General features: G+C 42.3%; 1 protein-coding gene across 26 annotated transcripts in view; it reads right to left on the reverse strand.

Moving 5' to 3' along the window:
- Window positions 1-21,147, reverse strand: part of cdc14b (cell division cycle 14B) — a 45,044-nt gene that overhangs the window by 7,278 nt on the left and 16,619 nt on the right. For 11 of the 26 annotated variants that reach the window (XR_015496923.1, XR_015496924.1, XR_015496925.1 and 8 more), the window contains 2 exons: window positions 2,831-2,878; window positions 906-959 (listed from right to left, as the gene is read on the reverse strand). Coding sequence is in view for 9 of the 26 variants with exons in the window: in NM_200179.2 (NP_956473.2) it covers window positions 906-959; window positions 2,831-2,878 (102 nt within the window). In the remaining 17 variants the exon portion in view is untranslated. Of the gene's footprint in view, window positions 1-905; window positions 960-2,830; window positions 2,879-12,237; window positions 12,392-16,606; window positions 16,865-21,147 lie in introns of those variants that run through there. The other 15 variants (XR_015496909.1, XR_015496910.1, XR_015496911.1 and 12 more) reach the window with 3 other exon arrangements.

Genomic DNA, 21,147 nt, shown 5'->3' on the forward strand with positions numbered 1-21,147 from the left:
ATATATATATATATATATATACATACATACACACACACACACACACACTGTCAAATGGAACTCCATCCCACCAACAATTAGAAGATCATGCACTTTTCATTCTTTTCAGTCTCATGTTAAAAATTGGTTATTGACAAATCAGCATTGTCAGCATTAGTACTGTATTCTTGACACATTTGTACTGTTGTCTTTGGCTTTTTGTCCTCTGCTGCCATCAGTCTGTTCTTTTTTTTCTTTTCTTTTTTTCTTTACTTTTTTAACTGTATTTTTTATATGAAAGTGTATTTAATGTTTAATGTTGTGCTTCTATTTTAGGTGTGACTTTTTAACATTCTGTAAAGGGTCTACGGATGAAAAATAGCCATTCTTGGCTAATTCTGGCACATTTTACAGTAATGTTTATTAATGTGCATTGACCCTGTAAACAAATAAACCGGTAGGTTGACAACCTGCTCCACTTTGCATTGTAATTGTGAATATTTCCCACGTTTTCATACATTTTTAAGTTTAATTGTTGTATTAAGTAAAAGTAAATGAGTTCTTGCCTTGTATGTGAGATATTTTATTATATTACGGTGTATTTTTTAAATTTAAAGCCAATAAAATATCCACATTTTGTAGACAGCATGAAACCAGCATTCTGCAGTACAGTAAAGCCTTTTCTTTGCTCACGTTTACGACCAAAACCCAAAATGCTATTTTCGGCCAAAAATGTGGTGCATTTAAGATAAAACCTCAATAGAAGCTTCAAATTTTATTATGGCCTAAATAAAAAAAATCAATACAGTCTTCTGTGGTAATGGTCAGAATGGCTTCTATGACCATTCTAGTAGTTAGAGCATTAAATGCAATTAAAAACAAATAAATAAATAGAAAAAAATAAGTAAATCCTCTAAAATACCCACCTACTGGCCCTGTTGGATCCGAGAGATGCCCGAGTTCTTTTCCTTTTTTCTGAGCTGCATGAAAAACAGATTAAAGATTAAAGGCTGATCACGGAAAATGCAGAACAACTGTGTTTAAAAGAAACGTGACAAACAGAACATGACCGAAAGAAAATAAATAAAATTAATACATTTGTGTGTGTGTGTGTGTATGCTCCCTTATACAGAAGCAACACTAAATTAATACATGTGTGCTTTTGTAAATAAACACAAAAAAGGGCATCTGGGTCCATTTTGACAGACTAAATTTGTAATAAAAACACAACAGATCTGACAGATTATGTAGCTTTCTTTTGCCATTTCTGCACAGAGTTTTGGAATTATTTTAAGAGGATAAGATCTCCACATTTGAATATTATTCAATGACAAAAATATTAAACATTTAAATTGACATACATTTACATAAATAGATTGATGAAAGGCTCACTTTTTTCATCTGAAATGAATTTATTATTTTTTAAAAAATGTTTTAGAGCAATATTTACGTATTTAGTACTTTTTGCAAGCAGTCATGAGCAATACACTTCATTTAAATAAATACCATCAAATAAAAAAGCTTAATACCAGTAATTATCAGATGTTCTTAGAAAGTTATGCAATAATGAATATAACAACTAAATACAAGTACATTTTTCAGCGTCATAGTTTTTTTTTGGTGTGGATCATTCATGTTTAATTTGACATTTCTAAAAATATATATATATATTATTATTTGAGCCCATTTTAAACGGTTTCAAATACATGATTTGTACTTGTCAAAACTATACACTCATCGGCCACTTTATTAGGTACACCTTACCAGTAGAAGGTTGGACCCCCTTTTTCCTTCAGAACTGCCTTAATCTTTTATGGTATAGATTCAACAAGTAACTGGAAATATTCTGCAGATTTGTCAGCTGCACATCCATTATGCCAATCTCCCGTTCCACCACATACCAAAGGTGCTCTATTGAGTTGAGCTCTGTTGACTGTGGAGGCCATTTGAGTACAGTGAACTTACTGTCATGTTCAGGAAACCAGATATGAATGAGCTATCAGAAGATGGAGACACTGTGCTCATAAAGGGATGCACATGGTCAGCAGCAATACTCAGGTAGGCTGTGGCGTTGATGCTCAATTGGTACTAATGGACCCAAAGAAAATCTCCCCCACACCATTACACCACCACCACCAGCCTGAACCGCTGATACAAGGCAGGATGATCCATGCTTTCATGTTGTTGATGCCAAATTGTGAGCCGAGCATCCGAATGTGTCAGCAGAAATGGAGACTCATCAGAGCAGCAACGTTTCTCCAATCTTCTATTGTGCAGTTTTGGTGAGTCTGTGTGAATTGTAGCCTCAGTTTCCTGTTCTTAGCTGGCAGGAGCGGCACCCGGTGTGCTCTTCTGCTGCTGTAGCCCATCCGCCTCAAGGTTGGACGTGTTGTGTGTTCAGAGATGCTCTTCTGCAGAGCTCGGTTGTATCGAGTGCTTATTTGAGCTACTGTTGCCTTTCTATCAGCTGGAACCAGTCTGGCCATTCTCCTCTGACCTCTGGCATCAACAAGGCATTTGCGCCCACAGAACTGCCGCTCACTGGATATTTCCTCTTTGTCTGAGCATTCTCTGTAAACCCTAGAGATGGTTGTGCGTGAAAATCCCAGTAGATCAGCCGTTTCTGAAATACTCAGATCAGCCCGTTTGGATTCAAAGTCTCTTAAATCCCCTTTCTTCCCCATTCTGATGCTCGCTTTGAACTGCAGCAGATTGTCTTGACCATGTCTTCATGCCTAATGCATTGAGTTGCTGCCATGTGATTGGCTGATTAGAAATTTGCGTTAAGCAATAAGACAGGTGTAGCTAATAATGTGGGCGATGAGTGTAAGTGTACAATAAATACATTTACCTTAATGACTTTGATGTTGATTTGGTGTGAACTGTATTTTCTTCCAACCTGCAAGTAAAGATTACTGAAATATTAGTGCGACACAAACAATCAAATACATATATAAAATAAAGCAAATGCTTGATTTGATGCACAGACAGAGCGTCACATGCGCAAAAAGAGCCATTCAGCACAGACTACTGTAACATCACATCCATTTATACATGTAGCTCAGTTTCACAATGCATCTGTCGTTTTAAAGCAGCTTTATGCAGAAAAACCTACTTTAAAAAGGTCTAAATAAGCTGCATGGATAAGAGAAAAAGTTCTTATGTTTGTGTGAAAAGGGAGAAACTCTGACACCCACACGAGCCATGTGTGTGAAACTGGTTATGCTTATTGGACGAATTATTAAAAAGCAAGATAACAGAGTTTACAATGTCTTATTTGCAGTTTGTACGAGATTAACAACTCCTTTAAGTAAAATAGCCACAGCCATATCACCCTGCAGCCCAAGACCGGTTACTCACTGAAGCCAAGCAGGGCTGAGCCTGGTCAGTAGCTGGATGGCACCACATGGGAAAACTAGGTTGCTGTTGGAAGTAGTGTTAGTGAGGCCAGCAGGGGGCGCTCAACCTGTGGTCTGTGTGGGTCCTAATGCCCCAGTATAGTAAAGGGGACACTATACTGTCAGTGAGCACAGTCTTTCGAATGAGACGTTAAAGAGAGGTCCTGACTCTCTGTGGTGGTAATAATCCCATGGCACTTTTGGTAGAGTAGGGGTGTAACCCCGGTGTCCTGGCTAAATTCCCTCTGGACTGTTAACCATCATGGTAGAGGTCTGCATTCCCGCGGGCCCGACCAGATTTCTGCGGCGCGGGTATTTATTTCCGAGTAACTCACGGGAGCGGACGGTAACGGGTTTAATTTGGGACGGGGGCTGTCTAGCAATATCGCTCTTGACTCCCGAGCGACCAGGCATATGTACATGTGTAAATGAAATAGCGCGATGCTGTGTTTAGCTTGTTTGTTGCTGTGTGTGTATGTGTGCACACGCGCGTAATTTTTTTTTTTGGGGGGGGGGGGGGGGGGGTTGTCTGTGTGTGTGTGTGCTTGGTGCTGTGTGTGAGTGTGTTTATACAGACAGCTTGTTATAGGCTGTCTGGACTCTGTATAGCTGGGTGGTTTTCGGTTTTGTTCTCCCCCCGCTCTTATGCGGGATCGGGCGCGGCGGGTAGAAAACGGGGTGGGTCGGGCAGCGGGACAACAAATGCTTAATATAGGCGGGAGCGGTCAGGTTCGGGCTAAAACCCTGGCGGGTGCGGGCGGGAACGGGATTCAAAATTTTGTTCCGCGCAGATCTCTACATCATGGCCTTCCAATCATCCCCATCCACTGAATTGGCTCGATCACTGTCTCTCTACTCCACCTATAGCACACTGGTGGTGTTGTGGAGAGACCCCACCTCATGATTGTGAAGCGCTTTAAGTGTATGGTCAAACACAATAAATGTGCTATTTAAATACACATTACATTACAATAAGTAAAGCATAATAGAAAAACTTTTGCTAATCTGAGGAGAGAAATGTTATTTGCATATTATAACTGACAATTAGGACTGTCTGTCAGGTTCTCTGTCTGATCACCTGGGTTTGTTTGTGTTTTGCACTTGTTTACATGTATTTCAGCACGTGTGGTGTTTTGATCGCTCTCTCATTGCATACTTGCTTTGACACGTCTCCACCCATCTTCCCACTCATCCCTATTATTCAATTAAACCAATTTCACTCACCTGTCTTCCCGTAATTTTCCCTCTATTTATATCGCTCTCCTCGTGTTGTCATTTGTCAGATCGTTGTCGTTATGTTGTGGTCAGCGTGCACTGTTCACTAGTCCTGTCCAGTCAGTTCCTGTTGTCTCGAGCCCGTCTTCTGGTTGGTTATTCCTTTTGTTTGTTTCTTTGTTTTGACCCCTCTCTGTCGTCTGCAGGACCTGGTTCTGTTTTGTTTATTCGCCGTGGTTGGCCGATTGTCTCCGATCCCCGGCATCAATATTCCCTCCCGTCACCTGTTCCACTCTTCTTCTCCCTCTCGGCTCTGCCGCCCGCCGGATCCAGTATACCGCTGTATCGCCCCCTGCCGGGTGAACTTGAAATTACACCCTGAGAGACATTTTTTCCCTTCCACGGAGCGGTTTCTGTTGACAGTTTTTTGAGCTCCTTTTTCTGAGCAACCTTGAAGTTTGTTTTCGTTTCATTTTGTTAATTTTATTTACCTGAGTCCCTTTAAAGATCCCAGTAAATATTCTATCCTCTTAGGAGCAGTTTTTGTTGATTTTTTTTATTTTTTTTAATTTTTGATTAGAATTTTTCTCCCTGTGCTTAAGCCCAATTGGGTCATTTTTTTGTCACTAATAAATTCTGAAAGAGACCTGCACTTGTGTCCGTTCTGTTCCCTGACAGAACGATCTGACCACTATGGACACAGCAGGTCCAGATCCTGTCAGAGCAGCGGTTGCCCAGCAGGGGGTGCTTTTGGGCCAACATGAGACCAGACTCAGCAACACCAGCAGAGAGGTGGAAGTGCTTTCCAATCAGGTGGCTGAACTTACCAATCGCTTGCAGGAACTCCAGTATGAAACTACACGGCAAGGTTTTCGCCATGAGCCTGAACCACGTTGTAATAATCCACCACCATATGATGGGGACCCTAACTCATGTCGGGCCTTCTTGGCACAATGTTCGGTGGTATTTGCCCTTCAACCACGCATGTATGATGCTGAAGAGACTAAGGTGGCCTTTGTGTTGACCCTCCTTATTGGTAAGGCCCGTGAATGGGGAACATCCGTTTGGGAAACAAGAGCCCCCTGTTGCGCCTCTTTTAATGATCTCCGACTGGAGATGATGAGACTATTTGACCGGTCTGCCAGAGGACAGGAGGCTGCGGATCAGCTCGCTCGCCTCCATCAGAGTGGGCGATCGGTCACGGAGTATGCCATCTTGTTCAAAACCCTAGCAGCATCCTGTGACTGGAATGAGGGGGCATGTCGATCCATTTTCCGTGCAGGCCTTGAGGAGGACATTCAGGATGAGCTCGCCACTCACGAACTGCCACACAACTTTGACGATCTTATTAATCTGGCTCTACGCATCGAGGTTCGCCTCAATCGCCGACACCAACGTAAGCTGACCCGCTCCTCTGGCAGGGTGGAGGGCACCCTTTCATCTTCCACATTTCCTGCTGCACCTGACCCTGAACCCATGCAAGTGGGTCGTTTGCGATTAACACCCCAAGAGAAACAACTACGTCTGGCCCGGGGTTTGTGCCTTTATTGTGGCAAACCAGGACACTTTGCCGCTGTCTGCCCAGCAAAAGCCAAAGCCCACCAGTGAAACGGGGGATCCTGGTGGGCGCTATTCCCCTTCATTCCCCCTCCTCCCGTACTCTGCTACCCGCACTGATTCAGTATAGAGGTTCTACCAATGCCTGCTCTGCTCTCCTCGACTCGGGAGCAGAGGGAAACTTCATGGACAGCTCTGTGGCCAGCCAGTGGGGTATTCCAGCCATTCCTCTCCCTGATCCCATCCCTGCCCGTTCCCTTGATGGTACCCTGATTGCTACTATCTACCATGCTACTCCCTCCGTAAGTCTTGTTATATCTGGAAATCACCATGAGGTTACCACACTGTACCTTCTTGACTCTCCCAGTGCTCCCATAATTTTGGGACATCCCTGGTTGGTGCAGCATGGCCCTCATGTGGATTGGTCTGGAAATTCAGTTTTGTCCTGGAGTCAGTCTTGTCTTGAGTCTTGTCTTGGTCCTGCCCCGTTTCCTGTTTCTGTGTGTCCTGTTTTGCAGGTGAATGCAGCGGATCTGACAGGGGTTCCGGCGGAGTACCGCGATCTGAGTCTGGTGTTCAGCAAGTCCCGGGCCACATCCTTGCCTCCTCACCGACCCTATGACTGTGCCATAGAACTCCTCCCAGGCACTTCTCCGCCTAAGGGTCACTTGTATTCCCTTTCTAGTCCTGAAACAGAGGCCATGGACAAATATATAGATGAATCCCTTAAAGCTGGCCTCATCCGCCCTTCCTCGTCTCCTGCAGGCGCTGGGTTCTTCTTCGTTAAGAAGAAGGACGGCTCCCTTCGTCCATGTATTGATTATCGAGGGCTTAATGACATCACTATTAAGAATAGGTATCCCTTACCTCTCATGTCTTCAGCCTTTGAACTCTTGCAGGGAGCCCAGGTCTTCACTAAACTTGACCTCCGGAATGCCTACCACCTTATCCGTATTCGAGAGGGGGATGAGTGGAAGACCGCCTTTAACACCCCTACGGGACACTTTGAATATCGGGTCCTTCCGTTTGGTCTGACAAATGCCCCGGCTGTCTTCCAGGCCCTGGTTAATGACGTGCTGAGAGACATGGTAAATCAATTTTTCTTTGTGTACCTTGATGATATCCTGATATTTTCTCCCTCCATGCAGGTACACACTCAGCATGTTCGTCAGGTGCTGCAACGATTACTGGAGAATCAATTGTTTGTTAAGGCGGAGAAGTGCGTCTTCCATGCTAAGTCAGTTTCATTCTTGGGGTTTGTGATTTCGGCGGGTGAGATCAAAGCAGACCCCTCTAAGGTAAGAGCTGTCGCCGAGTGGCCAACTCCAGACTCTCGTAAGGCACTGCAGCGGTTCCTGGGATTTGCCAACTTTTATCGGCGATTCATCCGGAACTTCAGCCAGATTGCTGCACCCTTAACAGTGCTCACCTCTCCTAAGGTACCGTTCATTTGGGGTAGCAAGGCACAGGAGGCCTTTGATAATTTAAAGTCCCGTTTTATCTCAGCTCCTGTCTTGTCTATTCCAGATCCGAAACGACAGTTTATTGTTGAGGTGGATGCTTCTGATGTCGGAGTAGGCGCAGTTCTGTCACAACGTTCTCAACGGGATGAGAAGGTGCATCCCTGCGCCTTCTTCTCCCACCGCCTGAGCCCCACAGAACGGAATTATGACATTGGTAATCGGGAGTTGTTGGCAGTCAGACTGGCCCTGGGTGAGTGGCGTCACTGGTTAGAGGGTGCAGTGCAACCTTTTGTGGTCTGGACAGACCACAAGAATTTAGAATATATTAGCACTGCCAAAAGGCTGAGTTCTAGACAGGCCCGCTGGTCCCTTTATTTTAGTCGATTCAACTTTACACTCTCGTACAGGCCAGGGTCAAAGAACACCAAGCCCGATTCTCTCTCTCGCATGTTCGGTGCCCCGGAGAGGGAGGTTTCAACAGACACCATCCTGCCCAGGGGCGTGGTGGTGGCTTCCCTCTCTTGGGACATCGAGAGAGAGGTTCTGGGTGCTGTACGAGAGTGTCAGATACCTAGAGGGACTCCAGCGGGCAAACTATTTGTTCCCCAGTCACTGCGCTCCAAAGTTATCCAGTGGGGTCACTCATCCAGGCTGGCCTGTCACCCAGGAGTCAGGAGATCTCTGGCTACTATCCGTCAGAGATTTTGGTGGCCCTCCATGGCCAAGGATGTCAGGCGGTTTGTGTTTGCCTGCCCTATTTGTGCCCAAAACAAGAGTGCCAATTCCCCTCCTGTTGGTCTGCTCCGCCCCTTACCCATCCCTTCCCGTCCCTGGTCACACTTAGCCCTTGACTTTGTCACTGGCCTACCTGAATCGAAGGGCAACACCGTCATTCTCACGGTGGTGGACCGCTTCTCTAAAGCGGCTCATTTCATTCCTCTCCCCAAACTCCCCTCTGCCAAGGAGACTGCTCAGGTGGTGGTTGATCACGTGTTCCGGATTCATGGTCTTCCGGTAGATGTGGTCTCCGATAGGGGCCCCCAATTCGTCTCCAGGTTTTGGAAGGAATTTTGCCGACAGATCGGGGCCTCTACGAGTCTGTCTTCAGGATTCCATCCCCAGACCAACGGGCAGTCTGAGCGGGCAAACCAGGATTTGGAACGTACTCTCCGCTGTCTGACATCCAATAATCCTAGCTCCTGGTGCCAACAACTATCCTGGGTCGAGTATGCCCATAATACTCTACCAGTTTCTGCTACGGGTATGTCGCCATTTCAATGCTGTCTTGGCTATCAACCTCCTCTGTTCCCCTCACAGGAACCCGAAGCTGCGGTCCCGTCTGCCTTGGCTTTTGTTCAACGGTGTCGTCGCACCTGGAGGAAAGCTAAGGAAGCCTTGGCCCAGGCTAGGGGACGGACCAAAGCAGCGGCTGATCGTCATCGGACTCCAGCTCCCCACTATGTTTGTGGTCAACGGGTATGGCTTTCCACCAAGGACCTGCCTCTCAGGGTAGCCTCACGCAAGCTGGCACCCAGGTTCATTGGGCCATACCGGATCACTAAAGTGCTGAGTCCTGTGGCTGTTCAGCTCAAGCTACCTCATACGCTTGGTCGGGTACACCCAGTTTTTCATGTCTCTAGGGTTAAACCTGTGTTTTCCTCCCCCCTTGTTCCCTCTATTCCTCCCCCTCCCCCTCCCCGTCTAGTGGATGGTTCTCCAGTTTACACTGTCAGGAGGTTACTGGAGGTCAGACGAAGGGGTAGGGGCTTTCAATACCTGGTGGACTGGGAGGGCTATGGACCAGAGGAGAGGAGTTGGGTCCCAGCCCGGGATATTCTGGACCGGACGCTGATTGCGGACTTCCGTCGGAGACGAGGTGAGCCCCCCCAGGGTACGCCCGGTGGCGACCATGGAGGGGGGGGTACTGTCAGGTTCTCTGTCTGATCACCTGGGTTTGTTTGTGTTTTGCACTTGTTTACATGTATTTCAGCACGTGTGGTGTTTTGATCGCTCTCTCATTGCATACTTGCTTTGACACGTCTCCACCCATCTTCCCACTCATCCCTATTATTCAATTAAACCAATTTCACTCACCTGTCTTCCCGTAATTTTCCCTCTATTTATATCGCTCTCCTCGTGTTGTCATTTGTCAGATCGTTGTCGTTATGTTGTGGTCAGCGTGCACTGTTCACTAGTCCTGTCCAGTCAGTTCCTGTTGTCTCGAGCCCGTCTTCTGGTTGGTTATTCCTTTTGTTTGTTTCTTTGTTTTGACCCCTCTCTGTCGTCTGCAGGACCTGGTTCTGTTTTGTTTATTCGCCGTGGTTGGCCGATTGTCTCCGATCCCCGGCATCAATATTCCCTCCCGTCACCTGTTCCACTCTTCTTCTCCCTCTCGGCTCTGCCGCCCGCCGGATCCAGTATACCGCTGTATCGCCCCCTGCCGGGTGAACTTGAAATTACACCCTGAGAGACATTTTTTTCCCTTCCACGGAGCGGTTTCTGTTGACAGTTTTTTGAGCTCCTTTTTCTGAGCAACCTTGAAGTTTGTTTTCGTTTCATTTTGTTAATTTTATTTACCTGAGTCCCTTTAAAGATCCCAGTAAATATTCTATCCTCTTAGGAGCAGTTTTTGTTGATTTTTTTTATTTTTTTTAATTTTTGATTAGAATTTTTCTCCCTGTGCTTAAGCCCAATTGGGTCATTTTTTTGTCACTAATAAATTCTGAAAGAGACCTGCACTTGTGTCCGTTCTGTTCCCTGACACTGTCACAATAATAACTTTTTGTTGTGCGATAAAGTGATATTAGGGCTGCACGATATTGGAAAAAAATTGACATTGCGATATTTTTTTTCCCTTATATATATATATATATATATATATATATATATATATATATATATATATATATACTTAAGATATACTTTTGCACATATTACATACAGTATCACTGTTTTATCTGCTGCACCACTGACTAAAATTCTTCCACAAAGAAGTGAAGGGAAGCTATGCTAAGGTTAACTAGCTTAGAATATACCTTGCTGTCGGCAAATGACAGTAATTTAAACGTACCATAAAACTCCTATAAGTGCATACAATTTGACAACTACACAAGCATCGTTTTAACCTTTATAAACGAACGTTAACGTTACTCTGTCAACAGTCTATTGTCTCAATTACAGCACTAACAGAGCTAACTTACGTAAACAGAGAGCAACAGATAGCAAACGTCAATAATGCAGCATAATGGAATAATATACCGATCAAACTCCGCTCTAAATACGATACAAGTTTATAAACTGCCTCTGGAACCCGGTTCAGATACAAAAATTTAATTAACAAAAATAGTAATGCAGTAAAGTAATTTTCGCTCTGCCAAGCCTTCTCTGTTGCTGTGTGGAGCAGCAGACTGCGTCAGTCACATTTAAACCTGGCCCCACCCCGCCCCCCGACTCCTGAACGTCTGACTAACTCACTCACTCACTCACTCACTCACTCGGGCATGCACTGCGGTCTTAAGAGGAAACGCAGCTTTTTGAAGTTTTTTTTGTTCCTGAATACAAATAATTTTTTAAGTATTTGTTCGAAATAAATATTCGTAAAAACACGCTATTCGTGCTAATCCGAACACCGTATTCGGCTCCACCCATATATATATATATATAATTATTTATTTTTTTCCTTTGCATCGCATCTCCAGCGATGTGACTATTGCGGATGCGCACATCACGATTTCGATGCTGAAACGATTTATCGTGCAGCCCTAAGTGATATTACTGTCATTTTATTCCCCATGTTTAATGACTATACAAGAGCATATAAATAGGTGTAAACACATTTAAGAGACACAACCGACATAAGTGTCCTTGTAAAACTACATCAAAAAGAACCTATTATCCCCCGTTTTACCCCTTTTAAGATATAAAATGCATCTCTGGTGTCCCTAGAGTGTGTGTTTTAGTTTAAGCTAAAAGTAGCACACAGATAATGTTCTCCAACTCTCTGAAACTGAACCTTTTAGCTTTGATCCTAATCGTGGTGTTTTGGTGACTGTCGCTTTAAATGCAAATGAGATTGTGCTCTTTTTCAGAAGAGGGCGGAGCTACAATTGCCTGTGTCAGCATGGTGGCAGATGTAAAACAGCACTAGCTGAGATGTCAGTGTTCATCAGGTCTGCATGTTGTCGTTGGTCAGTCTGTGCTTCATGCTTCTGTCAGTCTATGGAGACTCCTGTCATCTAAAACTCCACATCTATAATCCTCTTAGTCTATGCTGACATTATCTTCAGCAGCTCAAACACTCTAATAGCTAATGGACAGACGGCTGCTTCTCACTCAGGGCTCTGTTTATGCTAATGAGGGCGAGATGGGCACTAGTGGGCGGGGCTTTCCCCCTCTGATGACACGTACAAAGAGAGAATGTCAATCAAAGTGTTTCATATATCAAGTCTGATTATAACAAACACAGTTAATTCATGTGCATCATTAGAGGCTGGAGAAATTCACACACTGCTGACACACAACTGGGGTTAAACCCCACATTAAAGTGATTTTTGATGTTGTATCTTCGTCTGAGACTGACAGAGAGTTTGTGATGTTTATAAAGGATGATCCATCTAGACACTTACGCCATTCGGGTCCAGAGACGGGCTAACAGTGACAGGAGAAATCATTTATAATCCCACCCCGTCTATACAGTAATGGATGGAGGAGAAGCCAAACAACATCCAGCAGAAGACAACCAAGCTACACAATGAGGACAGCAGCAAAGCTAGCGGCCATCTAAACACAGGGCGAAACTCAGAACAACAAAAACAGCAGGAGGAAGACAGGAGACTCGTCTTTAGCACCGCACACACTGGATCTGTAGCACATTAAACCATTCATTTCTCTGCACACTGAGATTGTTTAAATCATTTAGAGCACAGACTTTCTGCAAAGTGTTTTAAGGTTGCCTGATCAAGACTCTGTGCAGGAAAAATTAGGGAGTAAATGCTTGTTAATTAAAAAAAGAAAGAAAAAGAAAGAAAAAAGTGAGACACTACGGGATTAATATATATATATATATATATATATATATATATATATATATATATATTTATATATGGGGCGATGCAGTGGCGCAGTAGGTAGTGCTGTCGCCTCACAGCAAGAAGGTCGCTGGTTCGAACTTCGGCTCAGTTGGCATTTCTGTGTGGAGTTTGCATGTTCTCCCTGCTTTCGCGTGAGTTTCTTCCGGGTGCTCCGGTTTCCCCCACAGTCTAAAGACATGCGGTACAGGTGAATTGGGTAGGCTAAATTGTCTATGAGTGTATGAGTGTGTGTGTGGATGTTTCCCAGAGATGGGTTGCAGCTGGAAGGGCATCCACTGCGTAAAAACTTGCTGGATAAGTTGGCGGTTCATTCCGCTGTGGCGACCCCGGATTAATAAAGGGACTAAGCCGACAAGAAAATGAATTAATGAATGTATGTATATATATATATCCCCATGTGATGTTTAACGAAGCAAGGGTATTTTCTTAGCATTTCCTATAATTATTTTGGATAGAGTAAAAGCAGTTTGTATATTTAAAAAAAAAAAACATTTCAAAGGTCAATATTATTAACCCTGTTAAGATTTGTTTTTACTTGCCCTCACTTGCCTAATTAATCTAGTTAAGTCTCTAAATTGCACTTAAGTGAAATTACAAAAGATAAAATTAGTTATTAGAAAATAGTTATTAAAACTATGGCTAAAATGTGTTGGAAAAAAATCTCGTCTCTGTTAAGCAACGTTCTGAAAATATGCTTCATCTGCATCTGTAGGTTTTAATAGCACATGCAGAAGTGAAACGTTACACTTTTATTCCCATCTATATTCTGATTATGCAGACCAAATGTTACAGTTCACCTCTATATCTTAATTAAAATGTGCCAAACTTTAGTTTACTCCCATTTATATTCTAAATTAAGTTAATTCGTATACATCATTCACACAGATATTCATTTATTCATCCTTTTTAAACCGCTATTCCGGGGCCGGGTCGTGGGGGCAGCAGTCTTAAGAGAGAACCCCAGACTTCCCTCTCCCCAGACACTACCTCCAGCTCCTCCGGGGGGATCCCGAGGCATTCCCAGGCCAGCCGAGAGACATAGTCACTCCAGCGTGTCTGGGGTCTTCCCCGAGGCCTCCTCCCGGTGGGAAATGCCTGGAACACCTCCCTAGGTAGGCATCCAGGAGGCATCCGAAACAGATGCCCGAGACACCTCAGCGGACTTCTCTGGATGTGGAGGAGCAGCAGCTCTACTCCAAGCTCCTCCCGGGTGTCAGAGCTCCTCACCCTATCCATAAGAGTGCACCCTGCCACCCTGCGAAGGAAACTCATTTCGGCTGCTTGTATCCGAGATCTTGTCCTTTCAGTCATGATCCAAAGCTCATGACCACAGGTGAGAGTAGGAACGTAGATTGACCGATAAATGGAGAGCTTTGCCTTTCGGCTCAGCTCCTTTACCATAACAGACCAGTACAGACCGCATTACTGCTGCGCTGATCCGCCTGTCAATCTCACGATCCATCCTTCCCTCACTCTTGAACAAAACCCCAAGACACTTGAACTCTTCCACCAGGACTTTCCTCCAACCTGGAGATAGCAAACCACCTTTTCCGGTGGAACTATTTGTTTTCTTACTATTGGTGGACTATTTTGAATTATTGAGCAACCAATAAAACTTGAGGAAAAATTAAAAATTTAATTCACTTTAATATGTCAACAAAATAGAACAAGAATTTTGAACCTGACTTTATCAAGTGTTCAGAAATACAAACATTTAGAAAATGTATGCAAAGTCATTTAGATCTAAATATTTATTGTCATTATTTTAATATATGATCATTTGCATGTTTACAGCTTTTCAGAACACATTTTGTTTTGCATTAGATGCAACAACTTCTATCTTGCCCCTATTCATCAGTAGTGTCTCGTCTTAATCCTAAAAATAAAAATTGATGCAGATGTTGTCCAATTTGAAGTCAAATCAAATAAATATATATATATATATATATATATATATATATATATATATATATATATATATATATATATATATATATATATATATATATATAATAAATCTGAGATCAGATCCAGTCAGCAGTGCAAAAGACAAATCAACAATGGCCACAGGTGTGTTACAAAAACAGTTCACACACACTTCATGCATGACAATAAAAGCACAAACAACATCGTGCAAAGCAAAGACTTGATGAAATGCTTCGGTTAGAACATCTAATATGAAAATTATGCGTGTTTAATAAATCAAAAGGAAATAAAACATGATGAGAAAAGGCATGCAAAGACATGCATCTGGCTGGATAAACTCACTGCTTCATAAATGCACACATTTGTGACTTTTATTGTGAGCCCATAAATTCTCATATATAGTTTAAACATCGATATCACTCGCAATAGTCACGTCACATAAAATGCAACATCAAATCTGTATTATATTTAAACATTTTACATGTGATTTTGAGGCCTGTGACTGTCTAATGATTTTAAAACATTTGTAACTTTAATAACCATTAATTAATATTTCATTACTGTGCCTTAATACTGTTAGACTCAGAAAATGATAAAACAGTTTATTGAAATTTTTTTGATGGCATGTATCCATGCTTGTAGATTGTTTATTATATTTTATGTAGATTCACTCCTCTACTGAATCATCCCAATCAATCGTAAATGATCAATTGTTTCCAAAACAGGTGAAATTGTATTCATAAATTGCAATAATATATTATATAAAATAATAACACATTTAAAATAATAATAATAATAATAATAATAATAATAAATATAAATGACAGAACAAAATAATGCAACTTTAGATTTTCCAATATTGTGCAGTTCAAATAAACATGCAAAAAAACAACATGCTGGTAAACTTGGGTTGTATAAATGTTGAAATTTAGTAAAACCGGAAGCAGAATGAGTAAAAAACAAACAGAGCTGGGTGGAATATTCGGATTTAAATCAGTAACGGATTACAATTCATGTCAAAATGTGTAGTCAGTAATTTAATCTCTTAGAGTACACATTAATGGTAATGTAATCTGATTACATTTATATTACTTTTACTGACTACAGATTACATGACAATTTTTTTGGTCAGTAACAATCTCTTACAAATTTATGGTAATGTAATCCGGCTACTTTTGGATTACATTTAGATTACTTTTGAACTATAATCAATTAGCGATACATGACAATTTTTGGTCAGTATTATAAACCCTTAGATTACACATTCATAGTGATGTAATCTGACTACTTTTGGATTACTTTTAGATTACTATTGAACTGTACCCAGTTACTGATTACATGACAACAATTTTGGGTTAGTAGTTTAATCTCTTAAATATTACGCATTCGCAGTAATGTAATCTGGCTCCTTTTGGATTAAATTTAGATTACTTTTAAACTGTAATCAGTTACCAATTACACAACAACTATTTTTGGGTCAGTAATATAATCTCTTAGATTAAGCATTCATGGTGATGTAATCTGACTACTAATAAATTACACTCAGATTACTTTTGTGCTTGACTGACAGAAATTAAAAAAAATCATCACTGTTTATCATTAACAAGAGCCTCAACAGCTTCTGTTTTAAGTGCAATGATGGACAGTTAATACTTCACAATAGTACACCTCACTGTTTTTTTTTTCTTCAATAAAACATGTTTACTACACATTAAGGACATTTAAAAATCAGCAACATTACAAAAAAAAAAAAACACGAAAAATTACTGCAACACAAAATCTAAATTTCTGTAAGAGAATATGTGCCAGATTCAACCCACTGACTAAAAATCTAAAAGAGAAGTATGTAGGTATACAAGCAGCGGGTTTATTATGAATAAAAAAATAAATAAAAATAAAAAAACAGAAAAAAAAATTGTAAACAACAAATGCCATTGTGTAAATAATATGTAATCCATAAAAAGTAACTAATTACAAGTATTCTAAAAAGTAGTTTACTCTGATTACAAGTATTTGACTTTTGGACTCTATTTACATTGTGTAATCTGGATTACATGATCATGCTCTGAAAATAAATGCATGTGATGAAATGGAGCCCTGCGGCAGCCACACATTCATGATGCTGGCCGATGGAGTCACAGGACTTACCTGAGCGTCATTCTGCTACCATTAGAACAGCACACAACAGCCGGGCCACAGCGAGCCCAGAACACTGCAGCACTTTACTAGCACTCGCCTGCCGAGTCATAAAAGGCTTTTGGACTTTTGGAATAGGAAGACTGATGGTTTTAAAGGAATAGCTCACCCAAAAAACAAAAAATTCTGTCATTAAAGTTGACATGAAACAGAAGCTACTGTAAGAGTTAAGATTGGTAAATGATTGGAGTATTGTAAATTGGGAATTGCTAAAAAAAACTGATTGACTGATCAAAGGACAAATAGCCCCACCCCATAGAGGACAAAGCCCCCATAAAGAATAGATAGCACCTATAGCAGATAGCAGACTGATAAAGGAGAGCTAGCCCCGCCCTATGGAGAACTGAAAGCCCCACCCTATAAAGGACAGATAGGTCCGCCTGATAAAGGACTGATAAAGGAGAGCTAGCCCCGCCCTATAGAGGACTGAAAGCCCCACCCTATAAAGGACAGATAGGTCCGCCTGATAAAGGACTGATAAAGGAGAGCTAGCCCCGCCCTATGGAGAACTGAAAGCCCCACCCTATAAAGGACAGATAGGTCCGCCTGATAAAGGACTGATAAAGGAGAGCTAGCCCCGCCCTATAGAGGACTGAAAGCCCCGCCCTATAAAGGACAGATAGGTCCGCCTGATAAAGGAGAGTTAGCCCCACCCTATGGAGGACTGAAAGCCCTGCCCTATAAAGGACAGATAGGTCCGCCTGATAAAGGAGAGCTAGCCCCGCCCTATGGAGGACTGAAAGCCCCGCCCTATAAAGGACAGATAGGTCCGCCTGATAAAGAAGAGCTAGCCCCGCCCTATGGAGGACTGAAAGCCCCACCCTATAAAGGACAGATAGGTCCGCCTGATAAAGGAGAGCTAGCCCCGCCCTATGGAGGACTGAAAGCCCCGCCCTATAAAGGACAGATAGGTCCGCCCGATAAAGGAGAGCTAGCCCTGCCCTATGGAGGACCGAAAGTCCCGCCCTATAAAGGACAGATAGGTCCGCCCGATAAAGGAGAGCTAGCCCTGCCCTATGGAGGACCGAAAGTCCCGCCCTATAAAGGACAGATAGGTCCGCCTGATAAAGGACTGATAAAGGAGAGCTAGCCCCGCCCTATGGAGGACTGAAAGTCCCGCCCTATAAAGGACAGATAGGTCCACCTGATAAATTACTGATAAGGGAGAGATGGCCCCTCCCTATAGAGGACTGAAAACCACGCCCTATAAAAGGACAGATAGCTCTGCCCTATAGAGGACTGAAAGCCCTGCCCACAGCGGACAGAGAGCCCCGCCCTATAGGAATTCCATGCGATCAGAAGAGCAGAGAAGTTATTTCAAGTGGGAGGGAAGGTTAAAGTATTTGATGAAAGATTACGAGGGCAAATTAAATTTACAAAAAATGAAGTGCACAGATCATTTATATCAAGAACTGCTTTGTAAAATTTGCAGCTCTTATTTTCATATTTCATGGCAACTTTAATTATGCACAGTGATGTAATTTCACACCCATCAAAGAGCATACATGAAGATATTTTGGGTGAAATGCGAGAGCTCTCTGGCCGTACACAGACAATAGAAATGCTCAAAGCCTAGAAAGGGACCATCAGGATATTAAAAAACAAATCAAGTGTCATCACCATTTATCAGTGGTTCAATTATACTTTTACAAAGCTACAAAAATGTTTGTACACAAAATGATTTTTGAACTGCGGGTACATTTAAAGCATTTTACATCCATTTTTCTTAATTTGACACAAATGTATAATTTACAGTAAACTGATGCGTCTCCATCTGCTGTTAAGAACTAGCATGAAGCACCATTATGCAATTTGAAAATCCTGAATTGATGCAGAATCGATTTCTTAAACTATTTGTCACCACAGCACTAATCAGAGAGCGCTTGCCTGCCATCAAAAAGATCCTAATTTCAGTTCTAAAACTGAATGTTGGTCTTACAGGTTTGGAACAAGGCGAGTAACAATATAAGAAGTTTCATTTTTGGGTGAACTGTCCCCTTTAACTCTAAAGTGACGCATGCAGTTAGTCTACATGTACATACATGCACACACAAAGATCAACATCCATCATGAGAAAACCACATCATATGCAGATGATCCAGAGGTGAATAGACTCCATAAACCTCTAACACACTACTCTCTCCCTACGGCACAAGTCCACTGGCAAACACATTACAGACTCTGATTTATAATGAACATATGAGTGAAAATTTATGAGCAAAAACCTCAAAAGGGTTATTAATACTCGTAAACCTGTTTAACACGATCTAGTTTGACTTATAGTTTAGAATTTATGTAGAGGTTAGGGCTACACGACACTGAAATAAATATGTGATAGTGTTGTTGAGTATTGCAATGTGGATATTTCTTCCGACATAACATTTCTCTAGAAAAATGCTATTTTTATTAGCTATGTTTTTATATCATTAATTTATTTAATGCTATTAAAATAAACGGGTAAATGTATATCCTTCAGAACTAAATGAATTCTAATTCAGACAAAATAAAACTGTGTCAAGGTGCATACATTTAGGGTGCTTTCACACCTGCCTTATTTAGTTCGATTGAATCGCACTAGAGTTCGTTTCCCCTTTTGGTGCGGTTGGTTTGGGCAGGTGAGAATGCAGCAATCGTACTCGAGTGCGCACCAAAAGCGGACCAAAGAAGCGTACCGAGACCTGCTTGGAGAGGAGGTCTTGGTACGCTTTCAAACGAACCCTGGAGCGGTTCATTTGTGGTGAGAATATGATCCGTACTAAAACAGGTCCAACCGCAAAAAGTACTGCGCCTTTTGGACCAAATCAGCTGCCGTAGGCCGATGCGCTGTGCATTATGGGATATGGAGGAAAATATTTGTAGACATGCTTTACCAACAAAGAGAGAGAGAGAGGGGAAAACATTACCTGATGGATCGTTGGTAATATTTCCGCAAGATGACCAAGTTACAGTTTAGCTAAATTAATTCACGCCTCCTCCTGAAGTGACGAGCGATGCATTAAACACTGTTTTCCAGCCGCGGCCGCGCTTCATTTTCGTAATGTATAGTTTGTCTAAAGCTGGGATACAATCAGCCAGCGCAGTCGTCCCTCCAGAGTAAAAGGTTTTGTTTACCTGCGGGAGTTCACTGGCATCTTCCCGCACGTGAATTCTGACCAATCAATAAGCAGTTTAGGAAATATGTTCAACAACATCTGGCCAATGAGAGATGTGGATTTTGTCAGATGACTGCATTTTGGTTCGTGTCAACTGGTTCGGACCAAAGCCAGCAGTGTGGTGTGAAAACGACCCAAAGACGGCAGAAGATGCAACAATGTATCATTTATTGCGCTTGGTCCAGACCAAATGAAGCGAACTACAGATGTGAAAGCACCCTCAGTCTTTAAAACGCTATGAATGAGTGAAAACCTGCGCAGGCATTCTGACTCTGATTGGCTGTTGACATTTTCCCGCTATTAGTGTTTATTTTCAGCTCTGGGTTCACCTGTGAGCCGCTCCAGCCAATAGCAGAACAGCAACTACTGAGGAGGCAGGGATAAAGATATCAAGGCCCCATCTGAATGTTCAAATTGAGAAAACCAATGCATAAATCTAACTTATCACATATGTCTGCGATACATGAAGCATATAAATTGCATATACCATTATCATGATAACAGGTGACACAGTAGTGCAATGGGTAGCACTTTCACCTCACAGCAAGAAGATCCCTGGTTAGAGTCCCAGCTGGGTCAGTGCAGTTTCTGTGTGGAGTTTGCATGTTCTCCCCATGTTGGTGTGGGTTTCCTTCGGGTGCTCTGGTTCCCCCACAGTCCAAACATGCGGTATAGGTGAATTGGATAAGTTAAATTGGCCGCAGTGTATGTGTGGGTGTGAATGCAAGAGTGTATGGGTGTTTTACATTGTAAAAAGATACATTGTTGCATTTTCTTTGGTTCAGACCAAAGCCAGCAGTGTGGTGTGAAAATGACGCAGTTGAAACGAACCAAAATGCAGTCATCTGATAAAATCCACATCTCTCATTGGCCAGATGTTGTTGAATATATTTCCTAAACTGCTTATTGATTGGTCAGAATTCATGTGCGGGAAAATGCCAATAAACTCCCGCAAGTAAACAAAACCGGCAGACACATTGTGGTTTTTACTATAGAGGGACGACTGCGCTGACTGATTGTATCCCTGCTCTAGACAAACTATAGATTATGAGAATGAAGTGCAGCCGCGGCGGTATTAAAACAAAGTTTTAATGCATCGCTCGTCAATTCAGGAGTTCGTGAATTAATTTAGCTAAACTGCGACATGCTCATCTTGCGGAAATATTACCAA

This window comes from Danio rerio, chromosome 8, assembly GCF_052040795.2.
Source record: "Danio rerio strain M-AB ecotype USA chromosome 8, GRCz13ab, whole genome shotgun sequence".
Lineage (NCBI taxonomy): Eukaryota > Metazoa > Chordata > Actinopteri > Cypriniformes > Danionidae > Danio > Danio rerio.